General features: G+C 40.9%; 1 protein-coding gene across 4 annotated transcripts in view; it reads right to left on the bottom strand.

The window, feature by feature from the left end:
- PTPRG (protein tyrosine phosphatase receptor type G) overlaps positions 1 to 19,820 on the bottom strand; it is a 386,090-nt gene that overhangs the window by 94,579 nt on the left and 271,691 nt on the right. For all 4 annotated transcript variants that reach the window (XM_086846057.1, XM_086846058.1, XM_086846059.1 and 1 more), the window contains one exon: positions 11,019 to 11,085. In XM_086846057.1, coding sequence (XP_086702183.1) covers positions 11,019 to 11,085 — 67 coding nt within the window. The remainder of the gene's footprint in view (positions 1 to 11,018; positions 11,086 to 19,820) is intronic.

Genomic DNA, 19,820 nt, shown 5'->3' on the forward strand with positions numbered 1-19,820 from the left:
TTAAAAGAGCAGCCAAAATGCTAGTGAGCCCCATCCCAAACACACACCCTCCTAATCTGAATGTGTGCAGGTGTGAAATGCACTTGCTACCCCACTGGTTTATGTCAGCACAGAAATAAGGCTGTAGTCCATGGTTCCAGCACTCAGTACATGGCTCTCCAGCTTGATGGCAGCAAGACAGAACCCAGTGGGACACAGCCAGCCCCAGTGCTCCTGTTTGCTGCTGCCTGACCAAGGGACATCGGCAGTGCATCTGTCCCATCACTGCCAGAGGCAGAAAGGGATGCAGGAGCAGAGTGAAACCCTCAGTGGATTGCTGAGATGGAGGAGGCAGAGCCATGCTGCTCAGCCAAACTTCTCTGGGAGCTGCCAGGAGGCAGGGCTGAGGAGAGGGACACAGGACACTGCTGAAGCTCAACGTGGTGCTCAAAGCAACATCCACGCAGTGCCAGAGTGGTGCCAGACACAGCCAGCACTCCACCACAAATAGATTTCACAGGTAAAACTGCTGCTCCTTCTCCCAAATCCAAGGAAGTCCTTCCCAGGGTCCAACAGTCTGGGGACAAACCCTTCTTTCTCTGAGAATCTCCTTGGACAGCCTGAAATGCAGACCTAAGCACTGGAAGTATTCACCTGCAAATAACAGTGACAAGCTGGTAATGTGTGAAGAAAAATAAATAAACAAAAGAAGGGAGCAGCTGCAGGCAAGGTAATTTCCCTTCCATCCCTGAGCCTTTATCCTCTGCAATTCATGTTGACTCAGAGGCTGAAGTGCCCTCTCAGCCTGTGCAAAGGTGCACACTGCCTCGGGCAGGCTGACATGCAGGGCTCTCCCAAACATCTCTATTCCTTACTTTCAATATCCTGCATGCCTCAAACAGGAGTCCACACTTGGGCAGAGGGAACTCTTTTTTCTGTCTCACCAGAGCTGCTGAGCAAACCGACTGCCGCCCCCTCCCCGCCCCAACAGAAGGGAGAAGCAGGTGGGCTGGTGATTGACACACACGTCTTCCAAATAGGATGAAGTCTGCAGAATTCACTTCCACAGCATCCCACAGTCTTCTAGAAGTCTTGATCAAATCAGGAGTTGCCTAAACCTCTTAGCAGCAGACTGATAATCGGGGGATTTTTTTAACTCCACAGCTGCTGCACGATGACAATGATACATATACTTCAGGTATCTCCTATTTTCTGCACAGTATCAACAGGTCTGTAATGTTTTCATAGCTTTTTGCATTCCAAAATATGAGTAATTCTATTGAAGTCAAGGCAATACTGCAACCTCTCGGTGAACAGCTCCTTTCCGTCTAATCCAAGTAGATTTTGATCACATCTGCATCTCCAGAAAGGAAATAAACAAATAATAATCCACATTTTTTCCTCATTATAGCATACCTCTGTGAGAAAAAGTACGCTTAAATAATAAATACTAAAATATATGTGATTGGCCAAAGTTCAAAGAGATTCTAATCAAGAAGTCATAATCACTTCAAAAGGTCGCATTTAATTTGATTGGCTCATTTTTATGCAGAAAAACTTGGTTAGAAAAACGAGAAACTCAGTCACAGGACTTGCTTTCCAAAAGCAGTACACAAATCTTGATGCTGGAATTCTATTTCAGAGCTGTCTCTCTCTATCAGCACTCAGCGGGCCACGATGAATCCCAGGGAGTGTTTGAATACACCAACATCTGCATTAACAGCCACGGACTGCCCATGGAAGAGCTGGGAGGCAGAGACACATGGTGAAAAGGGCTTGCCTTTCCAATTTAAGGAGAAATGTTGCAGTTAAATTTAACAATTTAACTATTTCTAACTTTTCTAACCTTTTAATTATGAGGATGGAATCACTTCAGATGCTGGATAAAGGCTCTGTGCAAAAACACAAATACGGTATCCCTTTATCAAAGGATGGCAGAAGAAGGAAGCTCATTTTACACTTTCAAGGATTTTTGTGCCATATGCTGACAATATTATATTTTAATAATTAATTGTTCATCAAAGGAAAAGATGAAGAACAGGGATGCTAAATTCAAAGTTATTCAAATTGCAAAAATGAATAATGCATAACTTTTATATTAAATACACACTGTATTAAGTAGTCTACATTTCATCCAACTCTGTCTTTCATTTTTAAACATTTTGAACTACAATATGAATAATCAAGTAAAGGAAGCTTATTTAGACAGAGAAATACCTTATTTGAATGCAAACTTGAAGTATCCGACTGTGATTAATTTTTGGTTATCAATTAGGGAGGGTTTTTTCCTAAGCACTTGGGAAGTCATAGTCAGCTGTGAAAAAGAGTATTTCTCAAGGAAAAAGTAGCTTTGCTAATAAACAGTTTAAGTAGGGCAGGGTGTACTCGATCTAATTTTTCATGGCTACAAGCAACGCTCTAAGTTTTCATTAATGAATGCCAAAGATTAAAATTAAAAAAATACATATAATTGGATTAAAGTGACTACTAAAATAGATGATAATCAATTGATTATGCTTTAATAATGTAACAGTTTTGAAAACATATCATTCTTTTGTATCGCTTGCCATCTAGATGCATGGTGTAGAGTTTTAGAAATTGGAGTCACAAAGATCTTCACATGAAGCTTAAAGAAAAAGGGACTTTGAAACTCCAGTGCCTGCCTGTCATATCCTTGAAGAGCATATTGAAACAGTAAATGCCATGAAATTAAAGTTCCTAAGAGCGTGAGACAGTTTTGAAAATGGCATTTTGAAGTCATACAATTTTAAAGATTTCAGCGTTAAGTCAGTCATTGTTGTTGGTAAAACTGGTAATGAGAATAATTTCCAGGCTAAGCAAGAGCATTCACTGATTATCATAGAAATATTTTTTATATATACATATATATATATATATACACACACATGCAGGTGCACGTGCAAGTATAGTTTCTACTAAATGAAAAAGAGCAAGGTTGGAAAGAGCAACAAACCTTTCTTCACTGTCTTTTATTACCAGCTCCTGATTCCCATTTACAGTCCCTGGGATGGGCATGAACTGTGTCCAGGAGGCTGGGGACAGACTGAGTGGAGTGAGGAGTTACTAGGAGGAACAAAGTGAAAAAGGCTGGAAACTACATGATTGATGAGACAGCATTTGTGACAGGTACTAGGAAATAACTGGCAGACAGAAGCAATAAAAGACAGCAAAGCAAATGTGTTCACCTGCAAATACCCCTGAATCACTGCAATCAATGCTGCAAAACTGACCCATGAACCCCCTGCTCACTCTCACACATAAACCAGAGCCCTGTGATGCCCTCTTCTGCTGCTCCTTGTCCTCCTCCCATCTCAGCACCTGAATGCCCAAACAGAAATATAAACAACCAGGAAAGCAGAGCCCCAGAGATCCTGATGCTGAAGACAGACCCCCAAAGCACAGAGCATCCCCCTGGGAAGAACAATAACCTGCTGCTGCCACCAGTGCTCCCAGGTGATGCAGCAAAGAGCAGTATCCAAAACATCGCCCCACTAATGCAGTTTTATCGACAGGTAACAAACAGCAATGCTTTGTTTACAACACCAATGCTCAGAAAAAAACCATGTTCACTCTAATACCTCAAAGGTAAAAATAGCAAAACACCACAGATTCATTGCTGACCATTAAGACAATGAATGTGGCATTTAAAACACTAAATGTTCCACAGTGTGAAAGGACAATATTGTATTTCAACTCTAACATTCACAAAAAACAATTAACTGAGCCAGCTGGTAACATATTTGACCTTCTGATACAACATTCACATCTGCCTCTATGTCTGTCTCTCACAACAGCAACGTGAAAAGTCACACCCAGCATATTCTTTGTTTGGGCTGAGAAATCTCCCCAGCATTTTGCATGGGACAAAGGGCCCTTTTCTGTACAACCTGACTCAAAGGCAGAGCAACTGCAGACTTGCTTTAAAAGCCTGACCTAATTACACTCTTTGTCAAGTCATCACCACTAGGTCTGAACTAATACTAAATTGTGCACAATACTGAGCAGAAGAAAAAATCAGATCTTAAACCAGGTACCAGCAGTGGATCTCCATTAACTACTGCAGTTTTCACAAACTGATGCCAACAAATATTATATTGAAAGAGCCATCAGTTGAACATTTTGCCTTCAAGGACTAACTTGCTAAAATACAGTCTGTAAATCAGGATAAAGATAGACCTGAATTTTAACCAAATCACTAGAGTAAGAGGCTTCTTGAGATATACAGGTAAACAGCACACAACTATCTGTGATCAAAACTCTTTTAAATCTAACAGGAACTTGGATTGGACATCACAAGAAAATAACTATATGCCAAGTCCATTTATATCTCACAAAATGCTTTGGGACTTTCATCATGATTTTCTGTAAGAAAACAGGAACTTGGCTGCATTGAAAACAATATCTTAAAATGAGCTTATCTCCACAATTAACGTATGTGCAGTGCCTGATAGGTACCCAGCTACACTCTGAATAACTGAAATGTGCAATACCAATATGAAGAGCTTTGAAAGTCTCCCAAATTTGTTAAACAATGTTATTGCCAATTTCATTTTCACAATGAGCCAAGATATTCTAAAGCTTCTGCATTCAAACTTTTAAAAAGCAAACACACAAAAATAATCAAAAGGACATCATGTTGCACACCCACTGAGCCAGAAGTTCCCAGATAAAATAAAGCAGGCAGCAAAGCACAGCCAAGGACCAGACTCATGGGGGTGATTTTAAAGATGAGATTACAAATGTTATATATTACTTTAACTGAAAGAATCATCAGATGAGTGCTTGCCGTGTAAATCCTGCAGGAAGAGCAGTATCTGACAGTCCTCTGTACTCAGGATAATTCTTGTCATTTATTGTGCAATTATTTTTCTCACTTTTATTTAGTTTTTTTTTTTTTTAAAGAGCCTCTGCTGAGCAATGTAAGGAGCTGTAAGGACACAGAAAGCACAGCATGGCAGAGAGGAGGGGAGTGAGATAATAACAGTCCTGCAGACTAATTTAATCTGAGACAACCAGTGTGAGGTACAAAAAACCAGGAGGAAGGAATAAAAAAGGCAAGTCTCTTACTCACAAAAAAACCATTTCCATGCCACGTGCTGGTCTCAGGCTTAATTTTTCCCACTCCCTTTCTTAAGACGGCTTAGGAGGAAAAGGTTTAGCCGCAGAGAAAAGGTCTTAACTCTTTAAAGAAGGAAAATGTTATTCTGAACCTTTCATGCTTAAGCAGTGCTGATGCAGAGCAGCTGTTTGCATTCTAGACTGGGATAAGACTCCTCCAGGTTTCAGAAAACCTAACCTGAGGCAGAGGTAATGAGGCTGGACAGGCAAGGAAACTAAAAAATACAGAATAAGCACCAGCAACAGGAGGACAAAGAAACTATGACGAAGTTCAGAGGAGAGGAAGATCCCTGGAAAAAGCTGGGCCCTGGCACAGGCTAAAGTGAAGCTGAAGTACCCAGAAGAGCATGGATTGTTCACATCTCCTCCTGCAGAGCCAGAGCAAAACCACATGTTCTCAGACTTCTCTACCCCTCATTTCTCAGCAAACATCCCCAAAACCCACCAGCACAGCACCCAACTCCTCCTCCCTGCAGAATTGTTCACATTCTGCATCCACTTTAATTCTTAACTTTTACAAGTGCAATCTTTTTTGTTTGAATTAGCTTTTCTGTGAAATCTATTAATTCCCTGTCAGCTTGCTGGTCTTTACTCAGCCGTGACCAGCACTGCTTTCTGCAGAGCAGACAGGTGAAGAACCAGAGATTTCCAACACTTCCACCATTTATTCCTTTAAATGATACAGACCCCTGCAGCTATGCACAGAGCTGCCCTATATAAAGGTGTGAACTTATCACCTCTACTCTCATCTTCATTTCCCACTTCCCTCCTCCTCTCCTTTGCTCCACAGCAATCATGTCCTGGCCTCTTTCACAGGGCTACTCTGACTGTGAACACAAGAACAGATCAGAAAACAAAAAGAATATATCCAGCTCATCCCTGAGGAAAAAGAAATGCTCCTCCACGTTTCCTTCTCAGCTTAACGTATGGTGCTGCTCTCCCTTTGATGGCCCTTCCTTGTTCCAAATCGAGCTGCTGCTTTCTTCAAAGTTTTACTTTCAAAGGTGAGGTCCCACGGTATCACATCTCACCTTCACCCCTCTCCCCCACCCTTCTTCTCTACAACCCCATGATATTTGGTGTAGAAGGCAAACAGCTTGTCAGGCGGTGTTGTGGTTGAAGTTCAAAACAAAAGAAAAAATGTGTCATGGTGCTAATGGTGTTTTCTTGTTATTATGCCTTCTGGTGTGATAGATCCACAGGGTAACTAACACCATCTAGATTGCTTCTTTTTTAGTGCTGAATTATTCTAACAGGTTATTCACTGATTTTTCACCTAGGACAACTGGAGAGATGTGCAACATATTTATTCTCTATCCCTTTTCATTATTAAAACAGTTGTTTCCACTATATTTTGGTAAGTTCTTCCCAGCAAGACCAGAAATTTTAGTAATCACTTGCCTGACCACTTCTGGCCCATCTCAAGGGAGATCCAAGACTACGCTCTGCTCCATGCTGGGTTCCAGTTACAGCCTTTAAAGACTTTTTTCCAACCTCCCTTTTAAATAAAAGTTCCTCTCCTCCCTTCACCCCACCTCATGTTCACAAACAAGCAACAGATGCCACTGATTCACTTTGTACCTAAGCTTTTGATCTGGTAGCACTTTGATTTTCAGAGCTCACTTTTGACAAGGAAGGGAATAAGAGCCCCATTTTTGTGACATTGAGCCTTTTCTGCTGTGGTAATTTATTTGTGCTCTAATAATAATTTTCTGCTGATCACTGTATATTCTTGATGACAGTCACAGAGAACAGGACAGAGTGATGAAAACACGGTTTCCATCACCCTGAAATCTTTTCCAAGGGCCTGGGGTAGTGTGTGCTGCTGTCCCTTCTGGGAACACTTTATCTGTACAGTAAAATAGGACCGTGCTCCTGTGCAGAGCACCCATGCCAGGCTGGTAAAAGGTGAATATCACACAGCACTGGGTGCCACCCCAGGACTGACATCAGGGAAGAAGACTCATTTTAATGCCTTCCAGGCAGCTGGTAAAAACAAGAAAAAGGTTTCTCCGAGAGGCTTATGTATAAAATGGTACCAAAAAGGGCAAACTGAAGACAGCAAAGGTGGGAAAGCACTGTTTGTGTGCAATAGCTCCATCCTGCCAGGTGCTCCTCTGAGACCTCGCTGGAACGTGTAGCAGGCAAAAGCTTTCATAGCCATTTTAATGCAAATCAACTGTGTAACATACAACCTGGTATTTCACAGTCCCCTAGTCCCAGAAGGGCACAATCATTCTCTCTGGGGCCTCACCAGCCTCCTCAGCCCTTGCACAAGAGCAGCTCCTTCCTGCCCTGTGATCCTCAGCATCACCAAGAAGGATGAGGAGCAGAGAGGGGCTCAGGCAGGGCACCCAGCTGAGCACACTGGCAGCAAAACAGGCAGAAGAGTCAGATGTGCAGCACCAAGACTGCCCCATGTGTGGTGCAATCACAGCCAGGCACCAGTGACTTTTTTACCTATGATCCAACTTCAGTGAGCAACACGCATCATCTGTCCCGCCAGCACCAGCATTGCTGAAAACCCTTCCCACCAGTTTTCCTGATGAGAAGAGCATTTGTAGAGGAGCTAAAAAATACCCCCAGCAATCAGAGCTGAAAGACGCTGGCAAGTCAGCATCAGAAAATCTAAATCCCACCTGCTTGTACCCCATCCCTTCTCCAGGGAGGGCTGCCCACTCCCAGCTGTCAGTCCTGGCTGGGCTCTGTGGCAGACACGCTCTCCACGTGCCCTGTGGCAGGGAAAGAAGGAGTGAGAAGAGCGGGCACCTGGCTAGCGGGAGGTGTGAGAAATCCCTGGCAGAGCACAAAACCAAAAGCAATTTTAAAATCAGCGACGAGCATTTGACAGCTCCTGCAAGAGCCTCCTCGGCGTTCCTGTGCTGCTCTTCGAGGGCAGATGCAGGAGCTGGGGAGAGGTGTGGGAACATCCTGTTCAGCAGGAAGAACACGGGGCAAACCCCAAGGCATTATCATAGATCTAGACATCATTTGGCAGTTTGGTACACCATGGTTTCCAGCTAAGAAACTTTATATGGATGCTCACATAAAATTAAGTTTAATGTGGCCATTAGGATTCTACAAAATTATGCCTGGAGATGAGGAAACAAAATCAACTAAGTAGCAACTAAGCCTGTATTGATTTTTATGTGTATGTTTCCCTATCATTGTTACTAAGCTGGTGACACTGTGAAGGGCACAATTATTTATGTTCCATCAAATTAGTAAGTAATTCGAATCCCTGATGAAATATCAAGCAAAAATTGCTTTCGCTTCTACAGAAAGTACATCTGACTTTGGAAATGTTTGCATACCCCTGGAAGGGCAATGGAGGAATACAAGAACTTCACAGAAAAAAAAGAAAAAGGATACAAAAAATTTTAAAAAACCCCATCTCATCATTCACGAGTACCATTGCTCTATCCATCTGAATCTGTCACCACTATGGGGACAGGCCAGTGTGGGAGCCCTGTACAGTGTGGTGCATACAGGACCAGGCCTTCTAGTAAATGACAAAAAGAGGATGATGAGGGTTTGTGTGGGTGTGCCATTTCCACGCTGAAAACTGAATGAGTGCGAGGAAGGAGTGACTGTTCAGCACATCCCAGGAAACATGCTCTGCCAGATGGTGGGAGAGGGACAAGAAAACCTCCATGTCTGTATGTATTCTTAATTTTTACATTATATGCATGTGTGTCTCTGTATTGTGACAGCCACTTAAAACCAACGTGGTAATGGAAATGTTAAAAAATGCAAAGAAACTTAAGGTTTTAATTTTGCCTTCTTTTGTTGGATTCCTGCTTGATCCAACCACTCTATTCAAAAGCCACAAGAGTTTTCCACTGTATTTCAGCCAAAAAGTCCATGTTGCCTTAGGGTCCCAGTTGAACGCAGACAAATGGAAGACAGGAAGAAGCTTTTCAGATAAATTCATAAAACTGTGCTCATGTAAGATGTAAATAAATCACATCAAGAAAAAAATGTGAGAATCTGTAATAAAACCCTCACATCTTTACTATTATTTTCTATAATTACATTAAAAGAGAGATATGATACGAGAATTCTTTACTGAAGCGTTCTATCAATATTTAAGTTAAAGAGAATGATCTCTTTCAACAACTGCCTTGCAGGAGGAAATTCCTTTACTCTGACCACCAAAAGAGCCTTAGAAAAGGCCTTTAATCAGGGCCTTTGAAACAGGAAGGAAAGCATGATTTTCCTCTTTTTCTTCCTTAATGTTTTGAAAAGGAAACAAGCTATTGAAATATATCAAGTGATTTCCTTTACTTGAAACACTAGCAGACTTCAGTGCATTGTGTGCAAAACAAAAATAAACGCCTTTTATCCACCCTGATTCTGCTGTGGGTAAGACAGCACGGAGATGGACTTGATCATTATGGGGTCAGGGAATCACAGCCTCAGGACAGAGTCACATCCTACCCAAACAATTAATTTTGGGAAAGGAATAATCCTCTTAGGAGATGTGTGGTATTCCATGAGTGGCTGTTTTTTCTGTGAGAAGCAAGACAGGGAGCAGAAAAACCTGATGAGGTGGCTAAAACACTGTGCGCTTGCAGGGGGTTGGGAGTCTTGGAATTGAAAGCAGGTAAAGAACAAAACTAAAGAGATCCCAGTCCAGTTAAATGGCAGCTTGTCCAATTACACAGAGATTGAAAAAACCCTTGCAGCCTAACGCATCCCAGTTTTGCTTTTGCTGGCCTGTTTTGTTATCCAGCAGCAGCGAGGTAATAACTTCTATTTTTGTGGAAAACCACACCAGTTTTTCAGCTCAGTGTGTTGTTTGTATTTCACAGCAGAACACTGCAATCTGTAAGCAGCAAAACCTAAGGAAAATTCTCTAAATGAAGGACTTTATGGCATGTTATCATTTAACCCGTTTTTCACTGTGTTTGGATTTATTGGCTTTCCCAGTTGCAAAGTTAAATGATTCTGAAAGGAGAACAATTAATCCAAAATCCTATTTGTTTTAATCTAACACTGTCAACTAGTTTTAGGTTTGCAGTCAAGAGAAAAAAAGTGTCTGTTAAGCTCTACAGCACTAGCTAATGTCTAAAGACAATCCTCAGAAAAGGTGCAAAGATGTTTTATCACAGCACTATAGATGTAACAGAGATTTATTATTTTACTGAGCACCATTCCAGCAGATGCCTTTTGAATTACAATGAGATTATTAAAACTTTACAAATCATTATTTTAAAACCTGACAAGAGTACTTTGGGAACCGGAGCATCTTGATGTCATTGCTGATGATGCATTACCTGTGGTAAGGCTTCAGGAAAATTCCCAGGTAAAAAATTAGTTATAAAAGTATAAAATATATTAATATTTATTTTAGTACCTGCTATAAGTTCAAGGATAATAGGTATATGCATCAGAACAGCTGAATGATCGTATTTATGCCAGCATTAGAAAGATGTTCATCTGCTGAAAAGTTTAATTAATTTTCATAGATAGTTAATTTTCTGTTTCATTATCAGTTCCCTAAATATGAAAGACAAATAATTTATTAACAAATAGAAACTTCAGAAGAGGTGTATTTTTAGAGCAAACAGAAGATAAATAACAGAGTGAAGTATCCAGGCTGCCTTCGAAGTTCTAATATGAATGATAGATTGCAGCAGGTTGTGATTGATAACTTATGCATTCTGGAGCACTGACTGAAAAGAAACAAATTGTTTACTGTTCACCCCAAACCATTCTCAGGTAACAAATGACTCTGATCTTTACCAATCAAATAATGGCTGTGATGCCCTTAAACAGCGGTGAATGAGGAATGTGTGGGCTCACTGTGTCCTTCCAGGGGTGACCTGATCCCTCAAGGACAATATTTCTGCCCCTCTCCCCTTCCCAACAAGTAGAAAGTTTAAGCAGCTACTTACCATGATGTACAACGCCCTTCAACCCATGGATAATGGGATCCAGTGCTGAATTGTCCCTCTGACTGACCTACATGCAAAGGATACAGGATTGGTTACATCTACTCTGGCATTAGGCAGAACAGTTTCAGTTTAATCTAACGAGAAAAGAAAACAAAAGATGTTACCTAACAAGCTGCTTAGTTCTCATATTTACAATGGATCTTCACCAAATGCCAAAGGTACATGGTGCACCAAAATAAAATGAGGAAGGTTAAATTAAAATAAGTGTCCTCTGCATTCTTTGAAACATTAACCACATTATCAGCCCTGCAAAGCCTAAAAACACAGAGCTGATTTTTCTCCATCTACTCCTGTTTTCATACAGGAGAGCTGCTGTGATAAACAGAAGTCATCTCAGACCAGTTAATTCCTTACCAACACAGCCATAAATCTGGTGCTGCCACTGCAGTCAGTGAAGCTGGACCCCTTTCAACCCTAATGGAGTTGGGCCTTGGCATCTCATTGCTATTCATATTTTTAAATTTATTTAATTTAATGTCACTTGGACAAATGAAAGGCTAAAAAGCTCTGTGAGAGGATCTAGGAAAAAAACATCAATTTTTGACAGTGTAATTGCCTGCACTGCCAGACCAAAACCTGCAACATTCCTTCTATCACTCAGAAATTGCCCACGTCCTCAACAGTGAGATCCAGCACCAGAGAGAGGAGGGAAAGGCAGCAGGAAGGATTAACCCTGTTGAGCTCCACAACTTCCAAATTAAACCCATCACTTCAGTCACTTACTTGCACACAGCCAAGGAATTTACAACCAATAATGCCATTTTTTAAAAAATCTTTGGCCTCTTCAGAGGTACTGTAGGAATAACTCACAATTTCTGTGAACATTATTTAAGATACTTTCCGATTTACTTTTGGGAGATAAATACTGCCACTATCTTATTCATGGGGTACATTGTTCCTTTTTTTTCCCACCGGTCAGCTTCAGATTCTGAGCAGTGTTGGTAATTTCTGGATGGACAGCTCCTAATGGGCAACACATCAGATGCAAAAGAGCTGCTCTGTATTTTATTGCCTGCTGATGACCTCAATGTCATGAGGAAAAGCAGAGTTTAATCACATTATAGCTGCGTATTAATGTATTTGGAAAGGAGTGGAGACAAAAGAAGAAAATCCCGAGAAAGGACCTTGTGCCCAGCAGGGAACACACTGATCTATGAAGGGCAGAGCCAGCTTGGAGCTGTTCCTAGGAGGAGGACATCATTGACCACTGCACATCTAAAAAACGTGCTGTAAAAATATCACCAATTTTAATAGCCTGACAAGAGAATTGGAATCCACAGCCCAAGTTGCACGAGCGCCTCTCATCTTGTCCTTCCTCCACATAACTAATTAGAAATCTTAGAAATCTCATTATCTTCTCAGCCAACTTCATTGAGATAAAACACAACAAACCACTTTTCTGTTTTCCATTTATTTGCCCTATGAACTACTCTGCTGTGTTCAGCACACATTCTCATGCACTTCTCTAGAGACAAAATGGTTTGGTGCTGTAAATGGAAATTGAAAATCCTCTCCTCATCACAGTACTCCAGAACTTGCAATGATCATCTAGGGCAAGAAATGCAATAAAATTATCAAAGCAGCAAAAGCAGCTTTGAAATATATACAGCTCAGATGTTACTGGACATAACACCATTACCCTGAAGGCTGCAAGCTCTTTGAAGCATGAACTTTTATATGCCCAAAGGGGTGCTCTGTACACTTTAGATCCTGTATAAATAATAATCACAGGACAGTGGGCCCAATTACCCACTTTGTAGGTTCTGTCTGACATCTGACAAATCAAAAAGAAACACTAAAAATACAGAGCCTGTTTTGAGACACATTCCTGCATCTTTTCCATTTATCCAAGTTTCTCCAACCATGGGCACTACTGAAAAAAAAGCAGCATTAAAATGCTACCAGCATTTAAGTACATAAGAACATAAGAAAATCCTGCTCTGGACTTAAACAATGTTTTATTTATTGCTGCCTAACCATAAGTGGTAAAGAGTTTTATTTTGTTTACTTTGGTTTTATTTCTGGTGACAGCTGCAATCAGTTTGAAGAAAGCAAATAGACAGAAAGGATCATAAAGGTTAGAACTCTTCCTTTTGGGATTTTGTGTCAAAGTAGATCAATCCTTAACCTGAGCCCTGGCAGCGCCCCTTTAATCTGAGGTGGTGTGGCTGTATAGATCCAGCCATGCAGCCTCTTTGATAGCACATTCTGCAAATGTGCTGTGTTCAACAGCACAAAGCCAACAAGAACAGCATTTCTGTGGAGGCTGGAAGGCAAATGCTCCATGCATCTGTAATCTTGTTTTCTCCAGGGGCATGGGGAGCAGGAGCTCATGTTTCTTTAAAAATCAGTTTCAAACAAGTACCACTTGCAGAGATGTCAGTTCAGACCTGCATGGGATATAGCTTTATTTTCCTTCCAGATGCTTTCCTTCTTCTTACCTTACATTCCCACATTGTTCTCTCACACTTCAGTACAACTGTTTCAGGAGCTTGGCAAGATCATTACAAAAGTGACCACAAGTTTTCTCATTTTGTGGAAGGGTTCAGACTTCAGAACAAAAGTTTCCTTAAATCTTTTTCTTCTTCAAATACTTAACCCAAAAAACCCGCCTTGAATTTCATCTCTTTCTCTCTCTCTTTTTTTTCTTTCACTTCTTTGTATCCTTTTTCTGCCTGTGTTCACAGATGAAATCGGATTTCTGAAATCCAAAATGTCAAGTTCTATCCCCATTGCTGCACATCTCTGGTTTAACTGGCCTGCAGCTACCATGCTGGTTGAGATCAGAGATTCACCCATACAAGAATCCTGTCTCTGATAACAGCTGATACTTAAAAGAAAGGAAAGGGGGGAAGGCAGAAGAAAAAAGGAAAATAAATCTCCAGAATAAGAAGTGTCCTTCTGACCTGCCTTATGATTTCATGTCACGAAGCTTGAGCTTATATCCTTCTACAAACTGTTTTTAACTTAATTTGTTATATATGTTCCAGACATGTATTTTTTTTATTATCTTATGAACATATCCTGAAGGAAAACAGCAATTAATTACTCAGATTGACATTGCATTCCACATTTCTGCTGATACCTTGGAGAATTAGAGAAAGATCACACATCTGTAACTGGGTCTGGGCACTTCAGCTTCACCCAGCACACGCCTGCCTAGGCTGGGAAAAGCTTTTGTTTTCCTGTGAGTGAAGAGCCACGAGTTTCTCCCCTATTCCTTCAAGACATTACCAGAAGAAACATCAAGAATGACAAATTTCTTAAGCCACAGGAATTCCAGGCACAAACACAAGCCTACAATGCTGCAGAGTGAGTATTAACAGACAGATGGAAAAGCATCCTGAAATTGCCCTAAAATACCCACAGTACCACTACTACAAATGTTGCTTCCTGTACAAGATGTTTTTGCTCAAAACTGACTAACACTCTATAGGTCTGCAGTAAACAGATTAAATAATGCTTGCGTGCATCATTTATAATTGAAAAATGCCTGTAATCCTCTTCAGCAGAAATAAATAGGTAACTATCATGCTAAGCACAATAGAAAAACAAACACAGAGATATCATTAAGCAGTTTCCTGTGCTAACAGAGCTCTCAGCATAGGGTAAATATGGGATGAACATGACACGAAGAAGCAAAATCTCTTGTTTATTGTACCCTTTGGGTGACTTCAATACCTGGTGCACATGCCATTCTGAATAGAAAGAATGACTTGATGTTAATGCAATGAACAAGAAAAATATTTGCAATATGGGAAAAGGCAAGGCACAAGTGACCCCATTCTGCAGTCATAAACTAGATATGTTCTTCAACATGAAGTCATGGTGGAAATTGTACTTTAGACAGGTTAGATTTACTTACAATTCCTGCATCTGATGTAGGGACTGAGAAATCATTCCTTCTTCAGTGGACAAGGCTGATCAGCCTTGGACTCCACTGCCAGCAGTGCTAATGCCTCTCAGCAGCACAGTGTGTTGTCCCTGTGCTTGAGAGTGCTGCTTCTACAGCTGTACCCTTGGAGACAGGCCAGGGAGCTCAGCCCCTTCTCAGGACAGCATTGATACTCCAAAGAGGGCAGTTTCAGTGACTGAGCAGAGAAGGAATGTGACCAGAGGACAGACCAGAGCACCTGAGGCAGGCTGACCATGCCAGTCCAGCCACCAAGACACAGTATGTGAAAATAGACTTTACTGGGCATGGTACTACCCCTGTGCTGCAGCTGTACTCAGCTCAGCCTGTCCTCAAAACACATCAACCTGTTCTCATGCTCTATCACTCACTGTAGAGCAGCCAAAGCTCTCTGTTTAGCTGATCATTTTATAGGACAAACTCAGACCCTCCTGAAGATCCTGATTTATCAAAACTCACCAGACTCATAAAGTGTTAAAATTTATACCACATTCTGTACAATTAAAGCCATATGCTGAAGTCATGTAAGTAATCCATGATCTGTCTTTCTGCTGGAAACAGTTCTATAAAGCTGAAAAAAAAGATCTCAGGCAAAAATACTGATCTTACCATGCTTGTTTTAGAAACAGTGGCATATAAAAATAGGGAAACCCCCAAATACATACTGAAGCAGTGAGAGAGGCCACACAGCAACATCAGACCTTAGCTCTAAGACCCCTGTCCAAAGGACCACACACTCCCTATTGCCCAAAGCTTCAGGCAGCCTCCCTGAAATCCAGATTATCCTCCCACCAACCAAGGAGATCACACAAAACAAGGAGAGCACCACAAAACTCTCTGATGATCACTGGTACCAGCTACCTCATAAGAAGTAGGTGAATATTAATTATTTGAACAGATCAAGAGTAAGGAATACACTTTCCTTTTAAAAATATGTTTAAATAGATGTCGTATGGAAAAGGGTGTGGGGAAAAAAGAACTGAAGAAAGCCCACCTATTTGGGTTGATACAAAATAAAAATTTCTCTTTCATTTCCACCTTAAAAAATATCTGGCATTTAGACATTAAACTGTCATAAATTTGCAGCAACTGCTTTCAAGCTCATTAAATGGGCTCACAGACAGTATTGCAAAGCATCTCAAAGTGAAGGAGAATGCCACAGTCGGCTATATTGAAAGGTGAAATGACATGCATTTTGTGCAAGGCAGAGGAAAATGAATGGCAACAATTTTGTGATACAGTACCTGAGCCTTTCCCCTCTGAATAGTGATATAATTTACTTTTCTCTCCCACTGCAACATTTGGCCCTTGACTTGGAAACTAAATCTTCAATCTATCAAGGCTTACCCATCTGCTAAGTAAAATGGCCAAGAAAATCTGCATGCCTTGAATCCGATATAGCCAGCTGCTCCCAGAGTGCTGAGCATTAACATCCAGAGACCATCCTCTCATGCTGCAAAGGACGGTGTCTGCCAAGGATGAATGACTACATACTTAACCGTGGCAGCTGAAGCCAGTGACAATGGCTGACACAGAAAGATGCCAATGTGTCAAACTCTACTTTCAATTACAACAGTGAAAGTCAGGGGTAATATTCCCCCAACTGTGTGCCTTCAGCTCCCATACAGCCTGCAGTAAAGAGACACAACTCACCAGCCAAAAACCTAAGCTCCAAGCACTCTGTGCAAACAACTAAGAAGAAAAAGAAAACTATTATGAATTAACTAGGTTGCAGAGATTAAATTGTCCTGTAGGGTTTCAGGACAATCAACATGGTTAAACAATTTATTCTTCTATCGGCTCTGTGATGTTGGACAGATGCCAGAACCCAGTCTCTGTGGGAAAGGACCTGATTTTGATTGGTTTAAAACAGAAATGAGAAGAATCCCATTAATGTGAACACTGCACCACACAGTATGTATTTTAGCATCACAGCAACAGGATTTTTAAAGAATCCAAGATAATCACCATCAAAAGAAACATTCTTTTCTCTCTAAAGGGAAAGCACTAGGGATATTGCTTTTGAAACTCTTTAAATCCATGTCTTTGGGGCCAAATAATTTCAGGGCTAGCTATCAGCTTGGGCAGGCCCTACTCCTAATCCATCTGAACAACGACGCTTTAACCTGCATCAGTCTGCAGCACTTGGAAAGGATCCTGACTTTGTGGTCCACACCCTTCTGCTCTGCACTAAATCAATTGTCCCACCTCTTGCTTCTCTCCCTTTTGAAGTCTACATTGTAAAATCTGATTGTGGATAAATATCTAGTTTCTTAAACATTACTGAATAAAAGGAAGTGAAAGATTTCAGACGGATCTGGAATGTGGATGAACAGATATGAAAAGTTTACATGTGCCTTGCTTTGAAATGAAGTAGGAAATATTTATCTGGAGTTTTCCAGGAGAACTGACGGGTGAGAAGGGATACTGGTTGACACAATAGCACACTGAGCTATCCGTGAAGCCAAGAAAATGCCTACAGAACTCCAGACATAATGATAAGCTAGATTTGGTGCTCTAAGTTTTTCACCTTCACAAGCACTAAATGATCCAAGAATGATATATTCCTGCTCCTCCACAGATGATATTTTCTTCCATCTCCCCCATATAAGCTATAATTGCACATCTCCCATATGAGCTGATGCAAAAGGACAAATCTGGCCAAAAGCCTGCAGCCTGACAGAGGTGAGCAGGGAGGCAGAAGGCATTTGCTGTGTAATGAATGGACTGCCCAAAGTAAGTGTCCTGCAGAATATATTTGTACGGAAAAACAAGAAATGGAAACAGCCTCCTTAAAACCTCAATTTTCTACTCATGTGTAAAATCAGAGAGAATAACAGGTACCCAGGCAAGATGTGACACTGAACCTTATGGTGGCACATGCATTATTTCACACAGATCCTACCATGATCTTTGATTTCTTTTTTTAAAAATGCGCATTAGAGCTGATTTTGTCATTGCCTATGGCAACTGGTTTCAAGTTTAGGGATTTGAAGGCAAACTCTTGTGTTAAATTTGGGTTTTGGCCTTCAGGTATTAATAATCCTGCTATGAATGAAAATATACAGAAGTCATAGAGATGCATATGCTGGAGGAGGGGGTGTTCCTAAATGTCTCATTTACTATGTTGTTTGAAGAAAAGAGAAAAAAAAAAGTTAGTGAGTCTTCCAATGATTATTTTAAATAGAGTAATGGGTGTGCATTGATCCTTCTAGCTAATTCCACTTTGAATAATACATCATTCTGACTGAAAGCTTGCTAGTGATGTATTACCTTCATATTTCACTACAGCTTTGGAGGATATCTACTAGCAGGGTATATTAACTAGCAGAGCCAAAAAGGAAGCTACACTTTTTCCTTTACTTTTTGAAGTCCACAATGGTTTTAAAAGCTACTGAACTGGCTTTGGGGTCAGGTGTTCTGGCTGTCCCTCACCTTTGGTTGAGTGCAATGAAGCTGTCCGCAATCACTGCTCCTCACAGCCTTTAACTCAAGCCCTGCATCACTTTGTACCTGCTGGCCCTGCACCTGGGTTAGTTGCAGACATCCTGGGATTAGGATGGAACCAAGTAGGTTATAGATCAGCAACTTCCCCTTTCACTAGGTCCAGTAGGGATGCTTGACAACCCAAGGAGCATAAATAGTCATTTTTACACCACAGGTTGGCTGAAATACCAGTGTCATAAAAAGAGCAAAGCACTGGCTACCACAGAACACCGAGCAGAATCTGTGTGTTGGTGCAACATCCTGACACAAGAGACTGTCTCAAAAAAAAAAACAAACAACAAACCAAGAAAGAACATGAAACTCCAAGGCAGAGTAAAGTCTGCTTAATAACTCAGCTCCGAGTGCTCTGTGTTTGTGCACACTGAGTTCCTTTGTTAGCAGAGAGGAACATTGATCGTGTATTGTAACCTGCTGGCAGCGGCTGATTGGAGCACCAGGCTGAGGAAGACTCTGCAGCTCCCCCTCCACAGCATTTCCTCCATTCACTAGCACAAGATTTGCAACCAGCAGCATGGGAAAAACAACAGACAATGTATTTTCCTTTCCTTTTTTAAGGCTCTCTTTTGCCCAAACTTTGACTTACTCTATTGCTAAATTAATTAATTTCCCCAAAGCGTTGTTGCACAAATGCAGCTAATTTACTGCAAGTGAATAGCACATTCAATTAACAAATTACTGAAATATCTTAATACACATATATCTAAGGAAAAACAAAAGATATGTTCAGCCCAAAAGCACAATCTGATAAAAGCAACAGAATATCTCAGATACAAAGTTCTGTAAAAGGCAAAAATGTAATTGCAACACAGAGGAGAGGCAGCTTCGGTGGCAGCTTCTCAAAGCTGGGAAAGCTTGATTGATAGACTTTACCATCTGCAGCTGCGCAAAAAAGGGCTACAGGAGCTGCAAGTTTATTTAAAGCAATTTCAGTGCACTGAGCCTACTTGTTCTCCTTTGAGAAAATAATATGATTTCTTCATAGAGCATGTAGTCTATTTATTTAAGCAGCAGTGTGCAAGATCTCTCAATCCTACAAGCAGTTCAGCTGGAAAAATGACACACCAGGGGGTAACATTTTATCAGGATGGAGGCTATTTTATAAAAACTGCCATCAGGTATAAACTGTTCTCATCCTCTGAGTTAAAAAAAAAAAAAAAAAAAAAAAAGGGTTGGGTCTCTTAGAGTTTTTGCAATTTGCTCAATTTACAGTTTTTAGGTAAAAATAACCATTTTTGACCTAAGCAGGGAGGAAAATGAAACAGTGTAATGAAAAAATATAGCAAGCACTACAGCCAGATCATCTTACAACACCCACTCCTTGA

This window comes from Cyanistes caeruleus, chromosome 11 (assembly GCF_971803275.1).
Source record: "Cyanistes caeruleus chromosome 11, bCyaCae1.hap1.1, whole genome shotgun sequence".
NCBI lineage: Eukaryota > Metazoa > Chordata > Aves > Passeriformes > Paridae > Cyanistes > Cyanistes caeruleus.